This window comes from Vulpes lagopus, chromosome 2 (assembly GCF_018345385.1).
Source record: "Vulpes lagopus strain Blue_001 chromosome 2, ASM1834538v1, whole genome shotgun sequence".
Lineage (NCBI taxonomy): Eukaryota > Metazoa > Chordata > Mammalia > Carnivora > Canidae > Vulpes > Vulpes lagopus.
This window is the reverse complement of record NC_054825.1, coordinates 140,171,023-140,197,168: the sequence shown is the minus strand read 5'-3', so window position 1 is coordinate 140,197,168 and position 26,146 is coordinate 140,171,023. Positions and strand designations below refer to the sequence as shown.

Here is a 26,146-nt window from a genome sequence, read left to right as displayed (position 1 = left end):
CGGATATTGCTCCAACATTTTATGATTCTGTATTACCACCACAAGCATGTCCTGAAAAGGTTAACCTGGGTTTGAATCTCACCCTCTACTGTGACAGTCTGTGCATAGGTCCTTTTTAATTCCCTCCTGTTTGATATTAAGTACGATGAAACCTTCCCACAACAATTTCACCTAAAAGGATTGAGGTTACTTATGCACAGAGAGTGAAGACTTCAACAGGTTTACTCTAATAAGCAATGATTTTTAAAGATGTGGTAATCTTCCAGTTAGTATTTATCTTTCATGGCCCCACAAACTGCATCTTTAAATCCATAAATAAGTTTCCTTAAAGTATCGCACTTTCCTGATCCTTCAAGCTTAATGATAAAGGGAAAGCACAAGAAAAATTTCAGTAGAATAGTTTTTATTTTGTAAACACTAATGTATTAAATTTGCTATACATCGAAGCAAATAATATACATTTTTATTTGAATTGTATATATGAATTGGATGTTATAACTAGTTGATTTTTTTTCATTGTGTTAGAGGTATTTTCGCTGAACAAGGTCAATTGGTTACCTCAGTATTACAGCCAATATAGCCCAAGGGACCATTCTCCCCAAGTCTGTGTTGTACTTTATTATGTGAAGTTGCATTTCTGTGACTCTGTTGGTGAGGTAGGATGAGTGCACTTGCTTCTTGTGGTAATAAACTTTCTGGGCCTCACAAAATGAAACAACAACAACAAAAACAGGTTTGCTTCTTTCAATATATAAAGAGCATATGCCTTTTAAAATAGATACAATGTCCCATCAACTGTGTGGGTAAGAGGAGATGCAGTGTGAAAATGCACAGCTAGAAATGAGGCACTGGGAGTCTTCATTTCAAATTTCCAATTTATTTCTCACTGATAGTAGTAAGCAAAAGGTAATTCTTTCCTCTCAAAATGTTTTGACTATTTCTATTTTTAATGTCTGTTAAGCTTTTTTGTCTCCCTTTCAAGGTAAAGAGTCTTTCTCTGACCTATTTTCACATGCTGAAATGGGGAGAAAAGTCAAGTGTAATGATCTTCAATCAGCAGGGACATCTCTCTCTGCTGGGCAGTGGGGGCAGAAAAGAGAGTATTTCAGAAATTCTTGGAAATGATGTTTAAAAAATATCTAGACTTCTCTTCTAAAAAAAATTCCTGTTTTGAGAATAGTAATTTGGAATTGGAGCAATCCAAGCTTGATAAAATCATGGCCAGATAAGGTAGGCAGAGGAGAGTTTGAGGTAGGCACTTTGGGTTGCTCACTTGTTCCCTCCTCCTTAAAAGAGGCTTGATTTTGTTCCCATGGCAACATGCCCAGACAATGAATCATAATTGGTTCAAATCTGTCATGACATCCTCTGTGTCACCTCCCTTGCAGTGGGAAGTGGCCATGTGAGCCAATTCTGGCTCCAGAGACATCTGAAGAAGGTTGCTGGGGACACCATTGGGTGACTTTGGGAGGCATATGGCTATCTGTGTCTCCCTATGCCCTGATAGATTATGCTATGTCAGGAATCTCAAATGTTTTCCTGTGATCTCCTGGTGATAAGTCCACAAGTCAAGGATGGAAAATCCTGGCTTTTTAATGATATCTCTAAAAGATTTTATTTATTTGAGGGGGGAAGGAGGGGGAGAGAGAGAGAATGAATGGGGAGGGGGATGGAGGGAGAAGCAGACTCCCCACTGAGCAGGGAGCCAGACTCACAGAGTTCCATCCCAGGATCCTGGGATCACAACCTGAACCAAAGGTTAGACTGAGCCACTCAGGCGTCTCCTTTTTATGATTTTTGAATTGCTGCAAAAGCAGAGATGCCAGATAAAATACAGGACAAATCTGAATTTCAGAAAAACAACAGCCTTACATATGTAGTATTTGAGACTTATTTATGCTAAAGTTATTTATAAGTAACTACAGAGTATCTGAAGTTCAAATTTAACTGTGTGTCTTCTAATTGTGTTTTGTTTTGTTTTTTCCCTAAATCTGACAACTCTATGTACAAACTCTGGACTGCCTGCTTTGAACTTAAAAAACAACAACAACAACAACAACAAAACAACCAGTGAGTTTAAGTTACTACTCCTCAAATGATATATTGGTTGCCTGTGAATTCATTCTTGATGTAATAGGAATTTACCTTTGTACCCAATATTTTTTGTGTGTTCATCACATACTAGACATGTGCTGATTCTCAGGGGTGTGTGTGTAAATAAGTCACAGTGGCAAGGCCTGTCTTCATGGAGCTTCTATGTAGCTGGAGAGACTGCCACAAAATGAGCGATTCTGCATGTGATAGTATAATTACAATAGTGCTTTGAAGGACAAGTAGGGGAGCCTTGAGAGCATCTCAGAGGGAAGGATGAGAGAAGTCTTCCTTGAGTAGGACCTCAAGGCACTATGAAGGAGGGGCAGGAAGGGCAGGCTGGTTGGAGGGAAGGGTTGTGGAAGTTCACTCTGAGCATCTGGAATGCGGCAGGAAGGGTCCTGGTAACTGAGGAGAGGAGGTCACGGCACTGAACAGCAAAAAGCTGAGTGATGGGCAATGAGAACAGACAGGCACAGAGAAGCTGGTTCAGGGAATGCCTTGGAGGCCATACTAAAGATTATGAACTTGAGCCTTATTCTATGCTACGGTCAGGTATCACATATCTGCATATCATCTTACAAAGAGGAAATAAAGGCTTTCAATAGTTTGAAATAAAGACTTCCCATAATTCAATCAAGTCATAATAGCTATCAGGTGGAAGAACCGCCATTTGGGCTTTGTTGTTTTTTGCTTTCTGTGTAGTGTGTGTGATCAAAAACTTCCTAATTATCATTGAGTACAAACTAATTAAAAATACAGAAAAGGGACGCCTGGGTGGCTCAGTGATTGAGCATCTGCCTTTGGCTCAGGGCATGATCCCGGGATCCTGGGATCGAGTCCCCCATCAGGCTCCCTGTGGGGAGCCTGCTTCTCCCTTCGCATGTGTCTCTACCTCTCATTAGTAAATCAATAAATAAAATCTTAAAAAAAATACAGAAAAAATGAGAGCTGAAAAAACGAATCTGTAAAGACCCGTTAAAGTTATTGTAACAATATGTTTATATTTGTAAAGATTTAAAGGATTGGGAGTAATCCACCTGTTAAAAAACAAGAGGTTGATCAGTACAGCAGATAATCTAAATTCCAGCATTGAAAGAGGCTTCAAAATATTATATAATTCAGATCTCCTGTCTGTTCTTTTCAGTGAAAGGAACATCATGTAAGTAACTGTAACTGATTTCTGTGACTTTAGACCATTGGTTTGACAGAAAAATAAAACACAGAGAAAATATTCCCTGTTATAACAAAGTATCAACACAAGTAACACAATGATCCACTGGTTTTACATATATGTAAGAAAGAGTAACAAAACACACACACAAAAAGACACTCTGGTAAGTGACTGCTACTCCTGCCAAAGGCTTTATTTGCAGGAAATAGGCATTGGTATTGGATGGTAATGAATATTATAGAAAATCTAAAAATAGAAAAATATCAGTGTGCATTGAATCTAAGGCAAATGCTTTGTGATATATGAGGGGTGTGTATATATACACACACATTACATACATACACATACCTACATAAACACACATAGACAAGCACAATAGATTACATATATACTGGATTGTGATGTAAATATTATTTTGTACTCTGGGTCCCATTCAGAAAAGTTTGACAATCATTGGTCTAGAGAAATTGAGTCATTTGTGAGCTATGCTATTTCTTACTCCGTGAAGGGAAAACAAGTCATTAAGGTAAATTCCTGTCCAGTGGTGTGGATAACTGTTTACTGTTCCACATGTCAGGGAAACCATGTGTGATAACACAAACAAAGGAACCAACAACTGTTATCATACCAAAGTACATATTGTATCTTGGTTAAGATCCTCAAACATACTCCTTGGAGTTTCCTAATTCATCTGAGGAAGGACTCAGTGCACTCCATCTTTATGTTGTTACTTGCAAACCTTAAAAACAAATACAAGTAGAAAGAAATTAATAGAGAATTCCAATTCTCATTTTGTTAAATCTTCGCACGTAACAACAGTAAATCTTAATAGAATATTAAGATTACAGGGAATCTGGAGCCAGAAATGCTGCTTTTCCATAGAGAACCAAATAGAGACCATGTCTCATTCTTTTAATCCTTCAACTAAATTTAAGCCCATCTTAAGATATCAGACATCTAATTTCATTTGCAATTGGTATAATACTTATTGGCTTCAAGGAATGAAACAGTTTGCAAATTAGAAGAATATCACAGAGGTTGGCTGGTTGTTGTAGAATTACTACTACTACAAGGAGTGTTATGCTCGATTTAGAAAGTATGAGTAATTTTGCTCTTTTTTCTTAAACCAAGGAAGCCTAGCTGAAAACTTGGTGACTTTGGCTTGAAACTCAATGATAAACCTACTGCATTATTAGTATAGAGTTCATGTCAGAGAAACAAATTTTTTTGGTGTAGTATTTAATTTCTGAAGTATATACATACAAATATGATTATATTCTATGACTAAGCAAGTGCTACTTCTGAAAAACTTTAATTCCAGAAGAAGGAAACAAGTCATATGTGCAGATATTTTTACAGTATGTTATTTGCCAATGTGAAAAACTTGTAGCAGTACTAAAAACTCAACAATTGTGAAAAGGATCATTAATCCTATGATAATTTGGGCTACTATATTATATATTAGGTCATTATACTGTTACTTTTAATTGAACATTATATTTTAAATTTGATATAGAAAAATACCAAAAGAAAAATTAACTTTTATTTTGTAATTTCTTATTTCTTTGATTTGAAACAAGAAATATGACATCTTTCCTCTGCACTGAGATGTCAATGCCAAGTCTTAAAACTCACTTTTAATAAGCAAAGCAGAACTCAGCCCTGATTCCTTTAACTGGAAGAGCTGTTTAGTTTGACTCAGTTTCATAATATAATAAACTCTATAAAGTTCCTTTAAATATTAAATACTAATGTAAAAGCAGAAATGAGCATGGTGATGAACCATGTAACCATATAAGACTTATGTGAACAGCAAAAATATTGGATGTGTACACATTAAGATGTTAATATTGCTGATTGGTGGGAATTCAAGTGGTTATTTTCTCTCTTTTTCATATTAAAACTTTTTGCATAGTTAATATGCTTTTATAATGAGATGGAAATACACATTTTCCCCCCTTATTCTTTCTACATGTGGGAGCCAATCTCCCGTCAAGTCTTGCCAGCTTCTATCTAGTATATGTGGCAGAGTCAGGCTCCCTTGAAAACCTAACAAGTATGCCAGAGAGCAAACCCCCACTATGAAAATATACTCTCTCAAAAGGAGTTTGGATGTTCTGGTGCCTAGACAGCCTTGTCATTGTGAGAATAGGTTATGGTTAAATTTTGCCTCAAACACTGAATTTAAACAAGGATTAAATTAAATGTATAACTTTATGTTCTTACTCTCTTGGGTCATTTGTTTCATTAATAATTAAATTCAAACTCTGCTCCATCTGACTGTTATTATTTTATCACAATTCTGATTTTATGTATTTAGAATGGAAGGTTAGTTCAGCAGGCTCATGAGAGGTTATGAGGAGACTGCACTGTAGTCCGCTGGAACCTCGGAAAGGCCTTTGCTAGCTCAGCCCCCAACCATGGGTTAAACCAGGCCATGCCGAGGATCCCTCCAAGCAGCTTTGCCAGGGCACCATGGTTGCAAGAACTGGGAAAGGTGGTAGGTTACTATAAATAACACCGTCACTTATTTATGCAACTAGAAAAAAAAACTAATATAGATCTTAAGAGGTAAGAAAATCTGATCTGCTTTGGATTTTGTCTCATCTTAACATTTGTTTTTGTTGTTGTTGTTGTTTTGTTTTTTCTACTCAACTTTATCTGATATCTAGAACACAGGCAAGATAGACTTAAAAGGTACAGGTCCTTTTAAAGGTCCTTACTAGCCTCTAGGACATAAGCAAGGAAAGAGGAGGGTTGCCACACACATGGACGTGTACTTTCTTGTGGGCTTTCATTAGCTGAGATCAAGAGTCAGACACTTAACTGACTGAGCCACACAGGCACCCCTTCTTGTGGGCTTTCAGTGTCCATCAAAACATACCTGTTGTTCTTGGGCCTCAGAACAGATGGCAGAGGCTGGCATTTGGCATGGAATGAAATGCAGTTTGCCTGAGCTACTGATTAAGGCTCCTTTCATCTTTATCAGGAGATGGATCACAAGGCCAAACTCCAAAGTATGACTTAGTCACTACAAAAATGGACGTAAGCACTGGCCATTATCAAGAGGATGGAAAGGTACGGGTGTCCAGCTTCTAAAACACCCTCAAGTATCTCGTTAGGGCCAGAAAGGGAGCCAATAACTCTCAGAAGAGTGGCTCTGGCTCAGCTGCTATCATTTATGAAGGCTGAACTCCTTCCTCCCTTCACCCCACACTCTTTACAGCCCTTCATGTCGGTGCCCTGAGCTTCCCTGCCTTTCATCAAAGTAACAGACAGCAGGGATGGGCAGGCATATCTGCCAAGGACTGTAAGTTCCACTTAGGAGAAACTTTAAAATGGTCCTGAAGTTTCTTCAAATGCGTTCATGCCCACAGGAAGGGCTGATCCCAAAATGAGGAGTGTGTGGGATCAATGGGCTGGTTGGGCTTAATCCCCTCATAAGATAGGAATTTACTGAGAACAAAAGAAACCTAATTCTTGTTAAGAGATGATGACATCTGGACTAGGGTAGTTGCTTCTTAAAAGCACGTCCTATTCTGCACTGCAGGAGTGACTCCCACTGCCTCCTGAACAAGATGGTTGTATTTTGCATGTGTTAACCATGAAAACCCTTTGAGTACAAATAGTTCGAATATTATAGCAGCTGGACCCCAGCCTGCTTTTTCATCCTCCTTATGGTTTCTACTTCCTGCTCTGCTTTTCCTTTGTGGAATTTCTCCTTGCTAAACAGGAGAGAAGACGAGTACACGGGTCAGCCCTAGCCAATCAGAGTGTGCCACCTCCCTGGCCAAAGTGGTGAGGTTAGCACAAGCCAGAAGATCCAAGCAGGACCAACCAAAATCTTCCCTGGGGCTTTCTAGCTGAGCTAAAATGCAAAACTGCTTTTTACAAAACTGTTTAAAATTCTTTTAGTGAGAATCATATAAAAGCTCCTTGGAACCCAATACCGAGCTTCAACATTTATCAACTCATGGGAAATCTAGCGAAAGGATAAACTGTCTTTTTCTACTGGGGATTTTGCAAGGAGGAGAATGCTGCTGCCAACTCCCAACATATCTGTCAGTGGAGAGAGTCTGACTTCCAAAGAAACCCAAATACAACGTGGAATTGTGGCAGAGCCTTGAAGGTTATATTTGAGCTCCTTAACCGAGCGAGCCTGAAGCCATAGCTACCCCCTGTGCTTTCTTTCTGCTTAAGTCAGATTAAGGAGGGTTTCTGGTACTTGCAAAATGTGTCATCTAATATGAAAACCTTAAAGAAACATTCAATATTTTTTTAATGTCGCGTGTTTATTTTTGAGGGATTTGGGAAAATAAATTCATGGGAAATCTTTAAGAGTAATAAAGGAGAAGAGGTGCTCTAGACATATTAAAAAGAGATCACCAGCCTTTTAACTTCACTCTGCCCAAAGGATAATTTCAGTTCCACTGAAATAATAGCCATCTACTAAAAAACTTAAACTATGTAATGTAAACATCATTAAGGGATGTAACAATGGGTGGATATTTTTACCCTTAAATAAAAAAACCCTCATAAAAAATAATCAAGTCCCCAAACCCATTCTTTAAAGCAATGAATGAATGCATACAATCACTCCTATATGAGCATTCTGGTAAACCATTCGTGGGTATGTAATGAACTCTTTTCCTGGCTGTTCCTTCACCATCCACAATACTTACACTTTTGCTTTGCTAGTTCTTGTATTAGATCTTCATACACTTGTGTAAAGAGTTCCTCTTCGGATTTTGTTCCATCTAGGTAAACTAAGGAGAAAGGAGAGCAGTTCAAAGGCCAATGGGCCTATTGGTAGAGGATTCTAACTCTGGCACCTGACATCTCCTAAGAATACTAATAGGTTTAGGGGCACCTGGGTGCCTTAGTCAGTTACATGTCTGACTCTTGATTTTGGCTCAGGTCATCATTTCAGGATGGTGAGATCAAGCCCCATGCCATATTCTGTGCTGGGCATGGAGCTTGCTCTACCCTTTATCCCCTCAAAAAAAAAAAAAAAAAAGAATACTAATAAGTTTAAATCAAGAACACAAGACCTTAAACACTTATAAGATTTAAAAGACTGCTTAAAAATGAAACCTTTAATCAGAAAACTGGAGGTAAGAGAGAGAGAGAGAAATTTGAATGTTAAGAAAAGGATGCATAGTTTGGGAGGACTTGAATGTGGGAGCAGGTATCCTGGAGAGATGAGATTTGACAGCAAGGCTGTCTATGCCTTAGTCTTCAGGGGACTCAAGGCGTGTTTGGCCTTTATTCCAAAACACTGGACTCTCTTTGCAGGTTAAGCAAAGTGGGGTCATGGTTAGATTGGCCTTTTTTTTTTTTTAAGGTTTCATTTTTAAGCAATCTCTCTACCCAACACAGGGCTTGAATTCACAAGATCAAGAGTTGCATGTTCCACCTACTGAGCCAGCCAGGTGCCTGCCAACTGGACTCAGCTAGTCCCCCGGAACGTGGTATCACAGCATCTGGCATAGCTGGAAAGGACATGCTCATGCAGCTAGTATTTTTAACATTTGTTTCCCTGATAGAATGTTGGCTCATAAGAGTAGGGGCTGAGTTTGTCTTATTTTCCTTAATATCAATAGGGCAGTACCTTGTACACAGAAGGCATTCAATTCAATATCTGTTTCATGAATGACCATCTAGAAGTTGACAGGCTTTGACAAAAGCCTTAGAGAAACAGAAACCAGGACAGTCAATCATGGAAGAGCCCAGAGTGTTCTGGCTTAAAGAGTTCCTTTATAATGTAATTCACGAAGATGCCTCCTAAAAATCCTTTCTCTCATGGACTTCGAGCAATGACAAGTAAAGGCCTTCTGTGGAGGGAGAGAAGGCACTTACCAATGTCCCGGGTGATGTTCTCCATTTCTTGTCTGTGCTTTAGATACATGGGCCACACGTGGCCATCAAAGTACCCTGAGGCATCTGGAGGCTTGTAGACCCTTTTACTATGAAAACACACAGGAAACTTAATGTGCACAGAGACATAAAATTGATAAAGTAAAATAATAATGATCAGGGTGATGGGAAAAATCACTGAGACTTAATCTAAACAGAATTAAGAGTATACGTTTTAGATTCAATACTAATTAGAAGACAGCAGAACTGATTTAGTTTTCTGATCCAAAAAAACTACTTTTGTAATTCACTATCATTCATAATTATCTCCTCCTACTACAGTGCTTTCTGAGAGAACAGAAGAGACAAATATCAATGTGAATAATGACAGAGAACCTGATAGATTGGATTAGGCTTTCAGTTAATTGGGTGTTCTTTGTGGCTGTCACAGAATAATGGCTCTCAAATTTAAAATCAATCAACATGGGATTGCTGCATTTGGAGATATAGGAGAGATGAGTCAAATGGTCTGTAGAAGGGCCTTTTCTTAGAAAAGCAATTTGTATTACCCCACGTGGATGACCATTTCTAGAAAAAGATTTTTCTCTTTGTGTAGAAGAGACCAGGCTTCTCTTGTTTGAAAAATGACATATACATATTGCTCAATCATGTTCTTTCCTCATTGTTCCTAAATTTTGTCTTTTAAAAAATGGGAAAAAAGAACTTTTTCTTAAAGAAATTAAAAAAAAATTTACTTAAAAAATTTTATTTTTAATTAAGTATGGTTGGCATACAATGTTAGTTTCAATTATATAACGTAGGGATTTGACTTCTCTATAGGTTATGCTATGTTCACCATGAGTGTAGCTACCATCTGTCACCATACAGTGCTATTATAAATACTACTGATCCTATTCCCTATGCTGTACTTTCTATCCTCATAAATTTTGTCTTTTTAATTATAATCCACAAAGGCAATATCAAAACTCACCTCCTCCTCCTCTTACATTCTTCATATGGAATCGTCAGAAAATAGCTTCTGTTCCATAGAGTGTCTAGAGGCCTACAATAACAGCCTGTTTAGTTTACCAAGTTTTCACCCCATTCATTCAGAATCAATATTAGGTTGAGGATGCTTACTTATAATTAAAGAGAAGGAAGCCTTCGATGATTAATATGGGAATTTCTTCGGTGCTTCCAGAGTCTGTTGATGGGTTTTCCATCCAGCAGGAAATGGTGGACATCATTTCATCCATATTAAGCGCTTCAAGCACTTCAAACAAATATACAAAAATATGAAATCAATACAACAAAAGATTTATGATGTGGCTTTTTATGATAAGGCTCTATAAATATATAGGCTCTATAAATATATAGAATAGCACTATTTAATTTACCTTTCAAAATACCTAATAAATATTTCAGAAAAATTTAAATTCTATTACTGACAAATTGGTATGTTTGAAACATTTTTAATATGGAAAATTTCAAATACATATAAAAGTAGAGAGTAGAGTACAATGAACTCCCATGTCCAGCTTTGGCAATCATACATTCATAGCTAATATTGCTTTACTTATAATGTCTATTCCCTCCTAACTAGACCAAAGTTTAACATATTTGGATGACAAAATATCTATAAATTAGTGAAAGATAAATGATATACTGGGGAAAATATCTGCAATATATGTAGCAAAGAACTAAAATACATATCTTTTCTTTTAAGATTTTATTTATTTGAGAGCAAGAGAGCAAGAGAGCATGAGTGGGAGGTGCAGAAGAAGAGGGAGAAAGAATCTGAAGCAGACTCAGCCCTGAGCACGGAGCCCAGCATGGGGCTTGATCACAAGACCATGAGATCATGACCTGAGATGAAACAGTCAGACACTTAACCAACTGAGTCAGTCAGGCTCCCCAAGAGCTAGTATCTTTAATATATAAAGGGCTCTTACAAGTAAATAAGAGAAAAACCATTAGAAATTTTATAAAGGGGGGATCCCTGGGTGGCACAGTGGTTTGGCGCCTGCCTTTGGCCCAGGGCGCGATCCTGGAGACCCGGGATCGAATCCCACATCAGGCTCCCGGTGCATGGAGCCTGCTTCTCCCTCTGCCTGTGTCTCTGCCTCTCTCTCTCACACTGTGTGCCTATCATAAATAAATAAAAATTAAAAAAAAAGAAATTTTATAAAGGATCCAAATATGTCCTTTTTAAACTCTAAAATGTGCATACTTTTTGAGTTTACAATTTCCAGCAAAATATTCCAAAACACTGATTCTCAAAGTGTACTACCTAGACCAGCAGCATTTGTATCACTGGGAATTTACCAGAATAACAGTTTCTGAGCCATACTCCAGAACTACTGAATTGAGCCATCTGTACTTAGAGGCTTTTTAGTGGAAGGTTTTACAATTATGGATTAACTTATTCGCTAGACAGAGGACTGTTAGGATTTTCTCATTGTTCTGGTGTTAGTTTTAGTAAGCTGCATTTTTCAAGGAAATTGTCAATTTCATTTAAGTTTTCTAATTTAGTTGCACAGACTGTTCATAATATCCTCTTATCTCTTTAATGTCTGTAGGATCTGTAGTGGTATTTCCTTTTTTTGTTTTTGATATTTGTAATTTGTGTCTTCTCTTTTTTTCTTGGTCGGTTATGTTTAATCTTAATCTGATGGAGGATCAGTCAGATTACTGATTTTATAGGTTTATGTCTTATGCCAAGTTTGTGATGTTTTACACATTTACTTCTTTTTTAGCACCACACCTTTTTTCCTTTCCTTCTGAGACTGCAATGATATTTCTGCTAGTTTCTTTTCAGTCTCTTTTTGGTCTGTTGTTTAGATAGAGTAATTTCTATTGTTCTGTCCTCCAATCCAAAGATTCTTTCCTCTGTCATATTTATTCTGCAGTTGAGCCCATCTTATGAGTTTTAAAATTTTAGTTACTGTATATTGTCAGTTAAGAAATTTCTTTTTTTTTTTTTACATCTTCTATTTCTTTACTGAGGCTTTCTAACTTTTTACTAGATTTAACAATGTTAACAATCACTCGGTGAACCTTTTTATGAATGCTGCTTTAAAATCCTTGTCAGATAATTCCAATATCTGTGTTATCACAGAATTGGTGTCTGTTAATTGTCTTTTCTCATTCAAGCTGAGAGTTGCCTGGTTCTTGACATGCCAAGTGAATTTCAGTCTCATTCTAGAAAGTTTGGGTATCATGTTGTGAGGCTCTGGATCCCATTTAATCTCCTTTTTTATAGGCAGTTACCCTGGTTAGGTGTAGTATACAGGTCCAGGTGGGGGTAAATGGTCATCTCCTTACTGAATCTTACCAACATGGAAATGGAGGTTGTCTTGGTAAAAGGAGGCAAATGGAGGGCTGGTGTGGCTTCCTTGCTCTTGGTGAGGATAGAAGTTCAGGTATCAAATGCATCCTGCTGACAGCAGCTGATGCTCTCTGGGTGAGGAAAGTGGGATGCACTACCTCACATTGCCTCATCCTGCTGCTGCTGCTGCTGCTACGTGGGTGTAGAAATTCAGTTCCCTGTCTGGCTCAATTGATAGGACTTCTGTGGGGTCCCCTGCCTTGCTGGTGCCAGACAGGTCCAAAAGTCTTGCTCACTGCTTGGCCTTGCTGAAACATGAAGGGAGGATGGTTTTTCTTTTTGTGTTTGGCTACAGTAGGGTATATTATCAAAATGACTTTCTATTCCAATAGGGCACGCTTTTCCTGGTCCTTTGACTACAGGGAACAGGTTTCTTGGGGCTCTTTTGTCTGTACCTATTGATGATTCCATGGCACACCTCTCAAGTACCCCTTCCTGAATATATGACAGGTTAGAAGAAAATCCAAGGAATCACAACCAATCATTCCGCAAGTCCCAAAGGCCCCAGCCAGTCTGTTCTCTCTTTGAGTCTTCCTCTGTTTGCTGTGTTCCATCCAAGGTTTCCAATTATAAGAGGTGGAAAGAGCAAGGAATGTAGCCAATCCGTCTTTGCTGAAACCACAAATACCATTAGTTTTAATATATTTTCATTATTGTTCAGTTAAAAGTATCTTCTGATTTCACGGTGATTTTTTCCCTTAACCCAAGGGATATATAGAAGTGCTTTACTTCAGGTGAAATGTGATGACATCTGGAATTTACTTCAAGAAGATACAGAAGGAGAAAGTGGGTGAGGGCATAGATGAAATATAAATTGGTCACAAGTTCATTGTTTTTAAAAGCTAGATGATGAATTTATGAGAGTTCATTACAGTCTTCTGCCTACTTTTGTATGCAGCTTAAATTTTTCCAGAAAAAAAAGGTATTGATTAATTTCCAAGCACTTGAAAGTTTTCTATTTTTTTGTTACTGATTTCTGATTCAATTCTCTGTGCTTAGAGCTTATCTCTATATTACTTCATTCTACTGAAATGTACTGTTGTTCTATGCCCTTGCATATGCCTTCCATTTTAGTTAATGTTCCCTGTATTCTTTTTCTTTTTTGGGGGTGAGGGGATGTAGCAAAGGCAATTCTTTTTTTTTTAATTTTATTTTAAGAAAACAAAAATGTAAAAAAAAAAAATCTAAAAAAAAAAAAAAAGAAAAAAAAAGAAAACAAAAATGTGTATTCTGCTGTGACTGGCTAAATGTTCCATATATGTTAGAGTGGTTGTTTGTTGATTACGCTGTTCAAATCAGTTATACCCTTATAATTTTATCTGCTTTTTTCTATTAGTTACTGAGGAAGTTGTGTTAAAAAATCTCCCATAATAATTACAGATTTGTATATTTACTCACGTAGTTTTGTCAGTTTTTGCTTACTGTATTTAGAGGTTATGTTATTGGGGACATACAAATTTTAGATTGCTTATCTTCTTGTTGAATTGACCCATTTATCTCTATTTATCTCTAGTAATACTGTCTCTAGTGATATTCTTTGTGTTTACTTTGTCTGATATTAGTAGTTATACCAGATTTCTTTCAGTATATGTTCACATGGTATATCTTTTTCTAGCCTTGTCTACTTTTCTTTGTCCTAGTATCTAAATATGTCTCTTATAAGGAGCTTATAGTTGGGCTTTTCTTTCTTTCATTTTTAAAAATCTAGTTTGACTGTCTTTGGAGTATTTTAGTTCATTTAACTTAATGTAGCTACCGCTATATTTGGCTTAAATCTATCATCTTATTCTCATTTTCTACATTTTAATCATCTTTTGATTTCTTTAAATTGTTTTTTACTTCTGACTTATTTCGTATTTACCAACAAAATTTAATGATTCCATTTACTTATAAACTTGATAGCTATACATCTTTAAACTATTCTTCTAGTGATTATCATAAAGATTTTAACATTACCTTGATTTACATTAAATTTGTACATTTACTTAAAAATTTCAGATTTTTCTTTATGATAGGCTCCTGGAAGTAGGGCACTTGACACATGGCATGAATACTTTAAGGTCTTTGGGACATATGCTCAAGCAACCTTCCAGAAAGGTTACATCAATTAATATTCCCATCTATGAAAGTTTTTGTTTTATTGAGCCATCATTATGTAATTAGATAACTGTGCAACCATCAGATAATTACTGCTTTAAAAATCTGTTTATGAGGTGAGTGGGGAAAAAAAGTAATTTACAACTCTTTGACTATTTCTGAGGTTGACTTTTTATTGTACATTTATTAATCAAATAACCTTTTGCTTCCATGAATAGCTTATTTATATCCTTGGACATCTTTCAATTGGAATATTTCTGTTTTTCTTATCAGTTTATAAGAACTTATTTGAATTAGGAATAATTTTTTGTCAATCATTGAAAACAGACTTTCCTTGTTTAACTCTTACTCTGTAATTACCTTCCTTGCTAATCATTAGAGGGGAAGAAAAGTAAAAAATATCCTGGCTGCAGCTCAAGACACAAGAACAGGCAGTGAGTCAAGGATTTTGCTTCTCTTAAAACTATCAAGTGTCTGTAAGAACTGATTACATAACATTTTTCCTCTCATGTCATCAAAGTTAAAAATAAAGAATGTAGTTTATGGCTTTTTAAGATAGCTGTTTCTGTTGCCAGTTTGCATAAACACTCAGTGGTCATCTTGTTCATAATAAAAGCTGACAAGACCATTAAGTATAGTTTATTAGTGTGGTATTCTCTATAGGAAAATAAATGTCTTCTGATGGACTTTATAATCCTTTGGCTTCAAAGCAGGGCTAGATTGGGCAAGAGAGCGAAGTGAATCCATCTAAAAAATATTCGCTAACCTTTATGAGCAGTGGAAAGAAGAAAACAGCTGTCTAGTCCACCGCGGTCACTGGGAAGGTGAGCCCATTGGATGAGCTTAGAGTTTGCTCCAGGCGAGACTGCAGGGAGGCATCGGGGAAGTATCCTTAGTTATGTGTACCCCAGGCAGGGATGAGCAGAGTACCAACAAACCTACCTTATTCTAGTTTTAGTAGAAAAATCTATTGTTCCAATGTTTTCAGTTTTAAGTAAAAGCCTGGGGAATAGGTTTCATTTGTTTAAATAGTTGGACATAAACGAGAAAACTTTACAAAAGTATGTGTAAAGGGCAACACACTTTGATACTGTCTTCATAGATATTTAACACGTACTTAAGCACATTTTGAAACTGTCTTCACAGAGAAGGTATTTGGGTTTGAAAGAGAAAAATGGACAGCAGTGAATATTTCACACACTCATCTACTTACCATCATACTGCAGAAATCCATTTGTATCTTTCGCTATCTCAGACTCTGGCTGGAAAAAATAACAAGAACCCATCAAAACTGTGCAGGGCAGAAATAATACAATTATAGAATGAAGAGGCGATAAACTTTTACTAAATCCTTTGGAAGACGAGGATAATTAAAATCAGAGCCACATCAATAAGTAATGCCATCTAGTGGATAAGTGGCATTACTGCAACCCTTCACCCCAAAACCTCTGTCCCCTAGCAAAGGCTTTTTGGATGTAATTTAATTAACTTTGCTACTAGAACTTTCTTGTATTAAATGAATGACCTAAGAAGCTTTATAAATACCTTAAAGAAATCATCCTGAGATATGACACTGCAGTTTGGGAGGTGTTTCTGCAAATTCTTAGCCAGTGTTGTCTTCCCGCCATTTGTCACACTGAACAGAAAAAGAAAAAAAAATTGAAAATACCAAGAAGAAAGATGCATTAAAAAAAAAGATTTTATTTATTTATTTGAGAGAGAGAGGGAGAAGCACCCTCCTGCTGAACAGGAAGCCTGCCCCATGTGGGGACTCGATCCCAGGACCCAGGACCACGACCTGAGCCAAAGGCAGATGCTTAACTGCCTGAGCCACCCAGGCGCCCTGAGTAGCGCATTTTAGTGCAAGTACATAAAATTGCATGTGGCCACTGTGATTTTGTTTCAGGGCACCATGGAGAAAAGTGGAGGACTGGCTTCTGACAAGCCACTTATAACTCAATCACATCTCTGCTGTGATGCCCCCTGTATCATTAAATCTCTGTCCACTTTGGGGCTTGATGGGAAGTCCAGTGAAGCTTATCACATAGAGTCAGTTACATGTCCCTCGTGGATGGACTGTGTGACGTGGAGGAGAATGCGGACCTTGGCTAACTCCTCTGTGTACCTAGTTTGCCAGAGTCTAGCACCACATAACAGCACATGAGAGGGCCTTCTGTAGTCACTCATTCAGTCAGAGCTTTCATTAACCTGGGGCTGCTGCCTCAAAGGGTTTTGTGAACTGATTCGTGGACTTTGTGAACTTGAGTGGGAAAAGAAATGGCATTTTTTATATATTTTTATATACTTTTATTATATTCTAACAGAATTTTAGCTTTTCCTTTAATTATAAATATAAATAACAAACATCAGTAGTATTAACAGAACCTGTGAAATTTGTTGTCGATAGAAATCAGAGATATTTTCATATCATGGTGCAGTTGGGGCAGATATCTTGAAGCGTGATCAATACTCATTATTATTTCAAATTGATGGCAGTATTTAGACTCACCACTGGACACTGTTATTTAATAAATTAACAAAGAAGTGTATCACAAAATGATGATTTGTTTTTTAAAATATTTTTATAGCTAAATTTCATTATAATGGGTTTCCTTTATATTTTTGTTTTTATTTTTTTAAAGATTTTATTTATTTATTCATGAGATACAGAGAGAGAGGCAGAGACACAGGCAGAGGGAGAAGCAGGCTCCTTGCAGGGAGCCCGATGTGGGACTCGATCCCAGGGCCCCAGGATCACGACCTGAGCCAAAGGCAGATAGATGCTCAACCACTGAGCCACCCAGGTGCCCCTCCTGTATTGTTTTGTGCATTAAAAAAAAAAAAAAAGATGTTACTTATTTATTTGAGACAAACAGAGAGAGGCAGAGATGTAGGCAGAGGGAGAAGCAGGCTCCCCACGCAGAGCCTGATGCATGACTCAATTCCAGGACCCTGGGATTACAACCTGAGCCAAAGGCAGACGCTCAACCACTGAACCACCTGGGTGTCCCCTATTTTGTGTATTTAAAACCGAATTTTCATGGCACAAAAAACTCTTAACTGCATATTTATTTGCAAGAACCTGTGCTTAATCCTAGGTGAGATACATTGCAATGTATTTACAATCTAGACAAGAAACTAATATTCATTCATCAAAATTCTTTACTGACTATAATTCAATTATTACCTAAATACCTTATACCTACAAAGTACAAGGAACTTGATTCAAAAGTTTTTTTGTTTTTTTTTTTGCCTTAGAATACACAATTGGGTAGGATATGGGCATAGTTATCTTGGAAAAGACAGGAGATGTGCTTGGGTGGCTCATTCTCTTCAGCATCTGATGCTGATTTTGGCTCAGGTCCTGTTCCCAGGGTCCTGGGATCAAGCCCCAAGTTGGCTCAGTGGGGAGTCTGCTTCCTCCTCCTTTTCCTTTACCCCTCCCCCTGCTTGTACTCTCTCTCAAATAACTAACTAAATAAATAAATCTTAGAAAGAAAGAAAGAAAGAAAGAAAGAAAGAAAGAAAGAAAAGAAAAGAAAAGAAAAGAAAAGAAAAGAAAAAAGGAAAAGAAAAGAAAAGGAAAGAATAGGAAAGTGGGTGGGTATTACCCTTTGCCTTGGAGAAATACTGGTATAAAATTTCTCCCCTTTAACAAAAATGTCTATAATTCACACTGAGTTTCCATAGTTCAGATACTGAATTTTGGCTTAAAAGAGACAGTAGGCACAGGCCCCTTCTCGCGCGGGAACCTCCAGAATCTCGTGATCAACGCGGTTTAGCTACCGCGCCTGGCCCCACGCTGTGGCCGCGGCGGTACCCGGGAGGAGGAGAAGATGCTAGAGCCAGAGGAGAATGGCTTGATTGACTTACCAGATTATGAGCATATAGAAGATGAAACTTTTCCTCCTTTTCCACCTCCAGCCTCTCCACAGAGAGGAGATGGAGAAGGAGCTGAACCTGATGAAGAGTCAGGGAGAGGAGCACCTGTTCCTGTACCTCCAAAGAGAACCGTTAAACGGAACATACCTAAGCTGGATGCTCAGAGATTAGTTTCAGAGAGAGGGCTTCCAGCATTAAGGCATGTGTTTGATAATGCAAAATTCAAAGGTAAAGGTCATGAGGCTGAAGACTTGAAAACGCTAATCAGACACATGGAGCATTGGGCACATAGGCTATTCCCTAAACTGCAATTCGAGGATTTCATTGACAGAGTTGAATACCTGGGAAGTAAAAAGGAAGTTCAGACCTGTTTAAAACGAATTCGACTTGACCTACCTATTATACATGAAGATTTTATTAGCAATGATGGTGAAGCAGGAGAAAATCATGGCTATGATATAACTGCTACTGAATTAGATCCCTTTTTGACAAACTCAGTGGAAAGTGAGAACTTTGTTTCTGAGCCAAGTAGAAGCCTAACAGAAGAACAACAACAGAGAATAGAGAGAAATAAACAACTGGCCTTGGAAAGAAGGCAGGCAAAACTACTGAGTAATAGTCAGTCCCTTGGAAATGACTTATTAATAAACACACCCAGGGCACCAACCATCGAAGAGGATGAGGATCAAGAAGAGTCATCAGACAGATTTCACAAAGACATTCTAGACAATCCACATAATGCTGCTGATGCTAATACTGTAAATGAAGAGGAGGAATCAAAAATAGAGCACACACCACTGGACCAATCCTTTTAAAATGTACAATAGTAACTTTATGGTTTATCCAGAAATGTTACTAAGATTGGAAAGGGTTCAACTAAGAGAAAATCTATTAGCTTGCTGCCCTCTAAGTTTTAGATTAGCATGTATTTTCTTTACTTGGAGTGAAAACACAGATTCCTGTTTAAAATCTGGTATTTATATTTATACTTGTTTCTTACTAACTTTAGTTGAGCCTATTTATTCTCTTTAGTGTTCGTTTTTATATAGATTTAACTTTGTAAAAATGATAAGTAGTTAAGAAGCACCTTCTGCTGCTAGTGTGCCATTGAATGTCTTGTTTTCACTAAATTGGGGATTTTAAGATATAAATATATACTGAATGTTAATGTCCATTTTTAAGAAATAAAAATCTTATAAACTAAAAAAAAAAAAAGAGAGAGACAGTAAACAGGGCTAACTTTATTATAGTATAAGCAACCTGGCCAGAAAATGTGTCATTTTCGAGACTTATCTCTTTCAAATGATACACAGTCAAACCAACACTGACTTAACTGGAGACAGTGAGAAGCAAGCACTCCAGTTTTGAAGACTTGGAGGAGACAGACCAGACAGTATAGGTCAGAGAGATGGGAGGGGGGATTTAACAAGAATTTAAAAGAATTTAGCAAGTCGGAATTGCACAAGTTCATGCCTACGATCCATACTAGGAATCCTGGTCAGGTGACAACCTTAAGACTAACTCTTCTCTTTCAGCATGCTCAAAACCACCACGCACCACCAAATTCCTGACCACCGTCACGTGCCCTCCCACCTCAGGGCAAGAGTCCCCAGACAGGTACATGCTTTATCTTAGGGTAGGGGGAAGGAAAATGAATAACTGTTTGGGGACACTTCCTTCTTTGTTCACAACAGCCAAATAAATGCACAAGTCCTGGTCCATTTGTTTTTTGTCCAAGAGACAGGAGGGGAGTGTATTTGGAATATGACAGTGGGCTAAGCAGAAGTTAAAAAGGCTGTCTATAGGTACTTAAGAGGAAAATCCTTTCTGCAGCAGGCAGATATTCATATTACTATTTTACAGTTGAGGAAACTAAGGACTGAAAGACTATATACTCATAAAACTTGCCCAAGGTACAACTAGCAAGTCATGAGGAAGGGATACAAAGTCTAACTCTAAAGCCCATGGATCTTTTTTTCCCCCAAAACCCTTAATATTTTTTAACATCACAGAATTCTGTGAGAATCTGTTGAAGACTATCTGCCCCTCGCCCAGAAAAATGAACATCTTCACACTGGCACTAAATTTTCAGGAGGATCCTGAATGACCCTTGACTCCTTTGGAACCCCTGCTATTCCTTGATGTCTTAACCAAATGATGACTTCATAGCAGAACAAGTGGTTAAGTATACAAGGAGGATACAACACTGAGTCTGGAAGAAGGAAGAAAGGCAGGAACAGAGGTCACTGCAGCTGAGTCCAGCAGGTGCTTTAAATGCACAGAAGCAGCATTAAAATGAAATCCTGGCACTCTCCAAGGAAGAGACAGTGAAGAAGAGGCTTTCTTAGCACCTAATACACGTGGCAAGGAAGCATGAGGCAGGTTTGTACATCTGGAACATTGAGAAGAGGGGATTTTATTCCTACATACACAGAATGAAAGTTGTTTTGGATGCCAGAGTAGAACTGGCAGCTGCCTCCCCAGCAGCTGGGGTGTGTTTCTGGGGTGTGGTTTGGACTGACCCGACTGTCAACCATAGAGCAGGACCCTGCTAGCCTAAGCTAATCGGGGCAGGACCACCCATTTTGCCACAGTGACTGTGTGTATGTGGTACAGCTAGTCTGGTCAAAGAGAAACTCATGATCTGGAGGAAGAGAGGCATTTTTTTTTTTTTTTTTTATCCTAGTAGCAGGCTAAGAAATACAAATTCCCAGCACCCAGTGGTATCCCCTCAGGCCCAAAAAGTGGAGTCAACTCTAGGATGAATCCCAATGGATGAAGACACAAAGAAGAGATAGAAAGAAATGGAGTCTTCGGTGAGTTCCTATATCAAACCTTTCCTGCAGCCTATCTGCCCCTGAAGCTGATACATTTCTTTTAGTATTTATGGATAGTCTTCATACACCAGGATATTCAGATTCTGTTCCAGGTAACTGGTAACCACTGCATATCGTTCACCAGGTAAGAGGATAACTAAAAATTTCTGCAAGATTCAACTGGTGGAGAGATATGTAGGAAAGGTTAAGAGAGGGAGGCAATCAAGGAACGAGGGCCTGATTTAGGAGGGTGGCACTGAGTGCAGAAGGGGAGGCATAGCCAAGAGAAGCAATGTGGAGAAAAACAAAACTTTGATTCTGGTTCGATGGGAGCATGATGAGGCAGAGCTCTGACACCGGGTTCATCCCCTTTACCTCTGATTACTTACTATAGTAACATAATACAATGATCCCCCCCAAATTCCAGACTTTTAATTTTAAGTCTCAAATATCTTATGAATTGGACTGCACATAATGTGTGTATTCACACATTACTCAGAAGAAAGCTGAACATAACACAGTAGCAAAGTAGACAGCGTCTTTTGGAGGGGCGTTGGTGTCTTATTTGCATGTATACCTCTGGTACCACAGGTAGGGTGACCATATAATTGAGGATGCTTTTGAAGGGGGGACAAACACAACTAATAACCATGCCAGGGCAACAGGTTCATAAGGATAATAAGGATAGGGACACCTGGGTGGCTCAGTGGTTGATTGTCTGTCTTCGGCTCAGGGCGTGATCCCAGGGTCCTGGGATTGAATCCCACATTGAGCTCTCCGCAGGGAACCTGCTTCTTCCTCTGCCTGTGTCTCTGTCTCTCTCTGTGTCTCTCGTGAATAAATAAATAAAATCTTTTTTTTTTTTTTTAAACGGATAAGGATAGAAGGTGTCTAGTGTCAACTCCAGCAAAGAAATGGGAAAGCAGGCAGATTTTGCTTCCTGATGGTCCTCTTTCTCTAGGAGTCTAGGAGACTCTCCCATCTCCTGTTGCCATTTCTGTAGCCAGCATGCCACTGTTTTATATTTGCCAGGGACCTGCTCTCTTCTTTGGGACTCAGGAATCCTGACTCCTCCATCCCCTACCACATCCACATGAAAACACCCTTTGGACATCCTGAGTACCTCCACCAGTTGTTTGTCGCAAAATTACTTACCCACTGATTCCAATGACAAATGTTTTCATAATTAGCTTTGAAAATCAAGTCTTCCTGAAATTTCCTAAAATTAAACAAACAAACAACAAATCAAATGCTTATCACTGGGATGTCTAAATAAGTAAAAGAAAGAGTCTGAAATTAAGAGAGCCAGCTGAGGGGGAAAGATGACCATGATCTCTGAGTGACCGTGCCCCTGGATTAGCCACACTCAGTAGAAGAGCTTCACAAGGTACCAGCTTCTCTCTGCTAGAGTGACTCTATGCTAAATGCAACAGCTGGTGTGTGCTCAACAGGCCAAAGTCTCAGAGAACACACATTACAGAGTCTCATAACTCTGAAACTCAGAGTTTCAAGATTCAGTTCCCTGGAGATGACCTATGTTATTTCCCCAATACCAGGAACCCACAGAGCTTGCCTCTCCCCTCTTCAGAAATGAGGGGAAAACATCACTGCTGGTCAGAGGCAAAAGGAAGTTAATTCCCTTTAAGGGTGTTATTTCCTTACTCAAAAACCTAAGTCCAAGGCCAGGGTAGACAGATTTCTTCAGAAAAGGGCCAGGTAGTAAATATTTGAGGTTTTGTGAGCCCAGAGGCAAACTCAAGCTTATTACGTAGGTACTTATGTAATGTTACAAGAGAGAAAACAGATTTCTACAACGTTTTTAACGAAAGTCAAAACAAAATAATTGATTACAATTTTGTTGTTGTAATAAATGTCTACCAATGAGAAGAATGGAATTCCTTTCTGATTGGGATAATATTTCTTTTACTGGATTTCAAAGTTCGTGTTCTCAAACAGAAAACTGTTGGCAAACTTTCAGGCCCAGAGCCATATTTTAGCCACCAGGCCATTATCTGTTGACCTCATATCTGGGGGGTGGGGAGTAGAAGGCAGTTTCACACAGGGCCCCCTAAGGTTCCATAAAGCAGTCCTGCGGATAGTCTAATGAACCATTTCTGCCTCTTTATGGGAAAGATGAGCCTCAGCTGGAGGGGACCTCAGAATAGTGGTTCCTGAGGGTTGCCTGGACTAATGCTGTTCTTTATCCCCGGACTTCTCTGGTTGGATGATCAGGGATCTAAACTGGGCCACTGGGGTGAGTGGTCCCTGAGCTGGAGAACCCCCAGCAGCCCTCCCAGTTCCTATCTGGCCCTGACCTATGTCCTAGCAAGTCCATTGCTTTTTTCTTTCCAACCTGTTAAAAAGTACTTTATTACCAAGAGCAAAGAAAGGATGCTGCACGTGTGCTAGCTTCATTGTGAGGCTCTCATGTATAATGGATGGCATTTTTATTGATGTATTATTAATGACTGAGCACACTGAAAGGAAAGGACAACTGGTCCCCCTGCTTCAGGCCACATCTGTGCATACACCTGAGGATACTGGATCAATTACATAGCAGGCAAATAACGAGTGTGATTGTGGCACTGGCAAGATGCTTGAGGGGGGTTATTTGGGTGGAAACTAGCAATTCAGAAACAAAGGGTGAGGGAGAGTCAAGAACCTACTTACAAAATTGCTTGCATTCAGGAGGGGATTCCCACAGTCAAATGCAAGTTTTTACCAAAACAGGAACCCTTAATTCTCTATTAGTTGGCTAATACAGCTATGACCCAAGACAGTGTTTGTGTCAGTGTTGGGCACAGTCTATTAGCATTTAACAATGTGACAATGTGGTGGGAGGGGTGAGGAACTGGGAGAAGCAGAATCAAGACAGGTGCTGGGGTGAGGGTGGGCGGAGGAATCCTAGATGCCATTAATTTCAAAAACCTCATTGAATGCACAGGGCAGCACCAGGTGAACTGCAAATTCAGGAATGGGATTGTCTACCTCCACACCACTTGGTGTTATTACACTGCCTGTTGCCTTCCTTAAGAACTATTTTAAAATCACACTTAAAAACTTGCAGTCAAGAGTTGCCAGACTCCAGATACATGCAGCAGATTCCGTGGGCGTTACAAGCTTCAACTACAAACTAAATCACTGGATGTCTCTGGAGAGACAACCATTTGCAAATTTCAGTCTCCTCAATCAGGGGCATCTGGTTACTAGGAAAATATACTACCTCCAATCTCATGGGATATTTATGTACTTTATTCTCCCAACAAGTGCAAAGCTTTCTTCAACAGTAGAGTCATTTGCAAACGAGGTGGAGAACAAGCTAAAATAGCCAAGAGCAAACCCAAAATGAGTATTTAAATTTATTTTTTTTACCCTATGTTGTTGAGTCCTTTTTTCATCACTTGTATGTGCTTATTATGTGTATTCCACTACTAAACATGTGCATCTTGGATCCTAAACTGCAAAATGGTCAAGAGGTGGCATGTACAGAAATCAAATTATTAGGAAGGCACCAGCTCTCCAATACAAAGGGGACGACAACATGCGGATTGTGCTTTTCCATGCATCTCAAGGGCAGTCTGGTATTTTCAAGCCAGTGAAGTGTTTCAGGACTTCTCACTCACTTGCTTTATTCCACAGATATTTTGATTATCTCCTTTCCCCACAACAGGGAAGTCTTTTCCTACCATTGTTTAAATTCTGCTCCCTTTTAGTAAACAGAAATCTCCCACGGTAACAATTTCTGAATACTCAACCCATGCCCCCTTCCCCTTCCCGTGGAATCACTTTCCTCTTTCCCTAACCCCCCCCCCCCCGGGGGCGAAAACTTTCAAGCTTCATTTTAGATAGACCCTCAGGTAAAGTTTTTTTTCTCGTCACTTTTTTTCTTCCCCCAAACATACAATTGGTTTCTAACACCGTGCTACTTGAAACTGAATGCACGCCGCGTTTCTCGTTTGCTCCGGCCCTTGCCTCCCCTTGGAGAGTCCATGGGCTAGGCCAGGGGTCGGCCTACCTCAGTGAAATGCCCGGTAAGTCCATGATTTTATTAGGCTTTGAGGGCAGCCGCTCAGCTCTGCTGTCGCTGCAGAGAAAGCGGCCACAGGCGTTAGTTACATAAGCAAACGAGCGTGGCTTCGTTGTAGCAAAACTCCGTGGACGCCGAAATTCGAAATTTCTTATAGTTTCCAAGCGCCCCCAAATCTTTTGATTTCTTTTCCGCCATTTAAACTGGTATAAAAACCGTCCCCAGTTAGCAGGTGGCAAGCGGGGTGGGGATAGAAGTTTGCGACCTCCCTTAGGCACCAAGACTTGGCCCCCCGAGCCTGGTGCCTCGTCTCCACAACCTGTGTCACGTCCCGGGGCGGTCTGTCACGGAAGGGCTCAGGACACGGCGTGAAGGCGGCCGCCGCACACACGGTCCCCGGCAGGCCCTCTGTCCGCCGGTCCGGGCGGCAGGGCCCCGCGCGGCGTGCAGGGCGCGAGCAGGCTGCGGCGGCGGGCCTCGGCGGCAGGGTCGCGCAGGTACTCACCGGGCGCGGGGCCGGGCCCTCCCAGGCCGAGCGGCTGAAGATGGCCGACCCGCCGCGACCCCCCGCGACCCGCGAGGCCGGCTCGCCTCGAGGCCCACCGCCCCTCCCTGCGCGCCCCTGCCGCGGCCCGGGCGGCCAACCCAGGCGATCCGTCGCACCCCGGGCCGGACGCGGTACGGGCTGCGGCGCCCGCGGGGCGGGGCGGGGCGGGGCGGGGCGGGACTCCGGCGACCGCGGCGCACCTCGCTCCCCCGCGCTCTCCGCCCCCGCGCGCGCCCCGGGCCTGGTCGGGAGCGCGCGCGCGGCCGGG

At 39.7% G+C, this 26,146-nt stretch overlaps 2 protein-coding genes and 1 non-coding gene across 6 annotated transcripts; 1 reads left to right on the top strand and 2 right to left on the bottom strand.

Annotated features, from left to right (window-relative positions):
• Window positions 1-386: 386 nt before the first annotated feature.
• Window positions 387-25,974, bottom strand: NMRK1 (nicotinamide riboside kinase 1). Of its 4 annotated transcripts, none has more exons than XM_041745400.1 (10): window positions 25,837-25,974; window positions 22,460-22,523; window positions 16,152-16,242; window positions 15,820-15,868; window positions 15,373-15,471; window positions 10,262-10,394; window positions 10,113-10,184; window positions 9,125-9,231; window positions 7,948-8,031; window positions 387-4,004 (listed from the first exon to the last, which is right to left on the bottom strand). In XM_041745400.1, the coding sequence occupies exons 2-10, from the start codon at window positions 22,486-22,488 to the stop codon at window positions 3,985-3,987; spliced, it is 684 nt and encodes a 227-aa protein (XP_041601334.1). In that variant the 5' UTR covers window positions 22,489-22,523; window positions 25,837-25,974; the 3' UTR covers window positions 387-3,984. The 4 variants fall into 4 exon arrangements, with proteins under 4 accessions (XP_041601334.1, XP_041601335.1, XP_041601336.1 ...); XM_041745401.1 differs by lacking the exon at window positions 25,837-25,974 and adding an exon at window positions 25,651-25,775; XM_041745402.1 differs by lacking the exon at window positions 25,837-25,974 and adding an exon at window positions 25,320-25,641.
• LOC121486018 lies at window positions 5,236-5,349 on the bottom strand. The gene has a single exon (XR_005986501.1). It is a non-coding gene; the product is annotated as a small nucleolar RNA SNORA12 (small nucleolar RNA).
• LOC121485261 (TIMELESS-interacting protein-like) lies at window positions 18,422-19,318 on the top strand. The gene has a single exon (XM_041745399.1). The coding sequence runs from the start codon at window positions 18,443-18,445 to the stop codon at window positions 19,301-19,303; it is 861 nt and encodes a 286-aa protein (XP_041601333.1). The 5' UTR covers window positions 18,422-18,442; the 3' UTR covers window positions 19,304-19,318.
• Window positions 25,975-26,146: the final 172 nt, after the last annotated feature.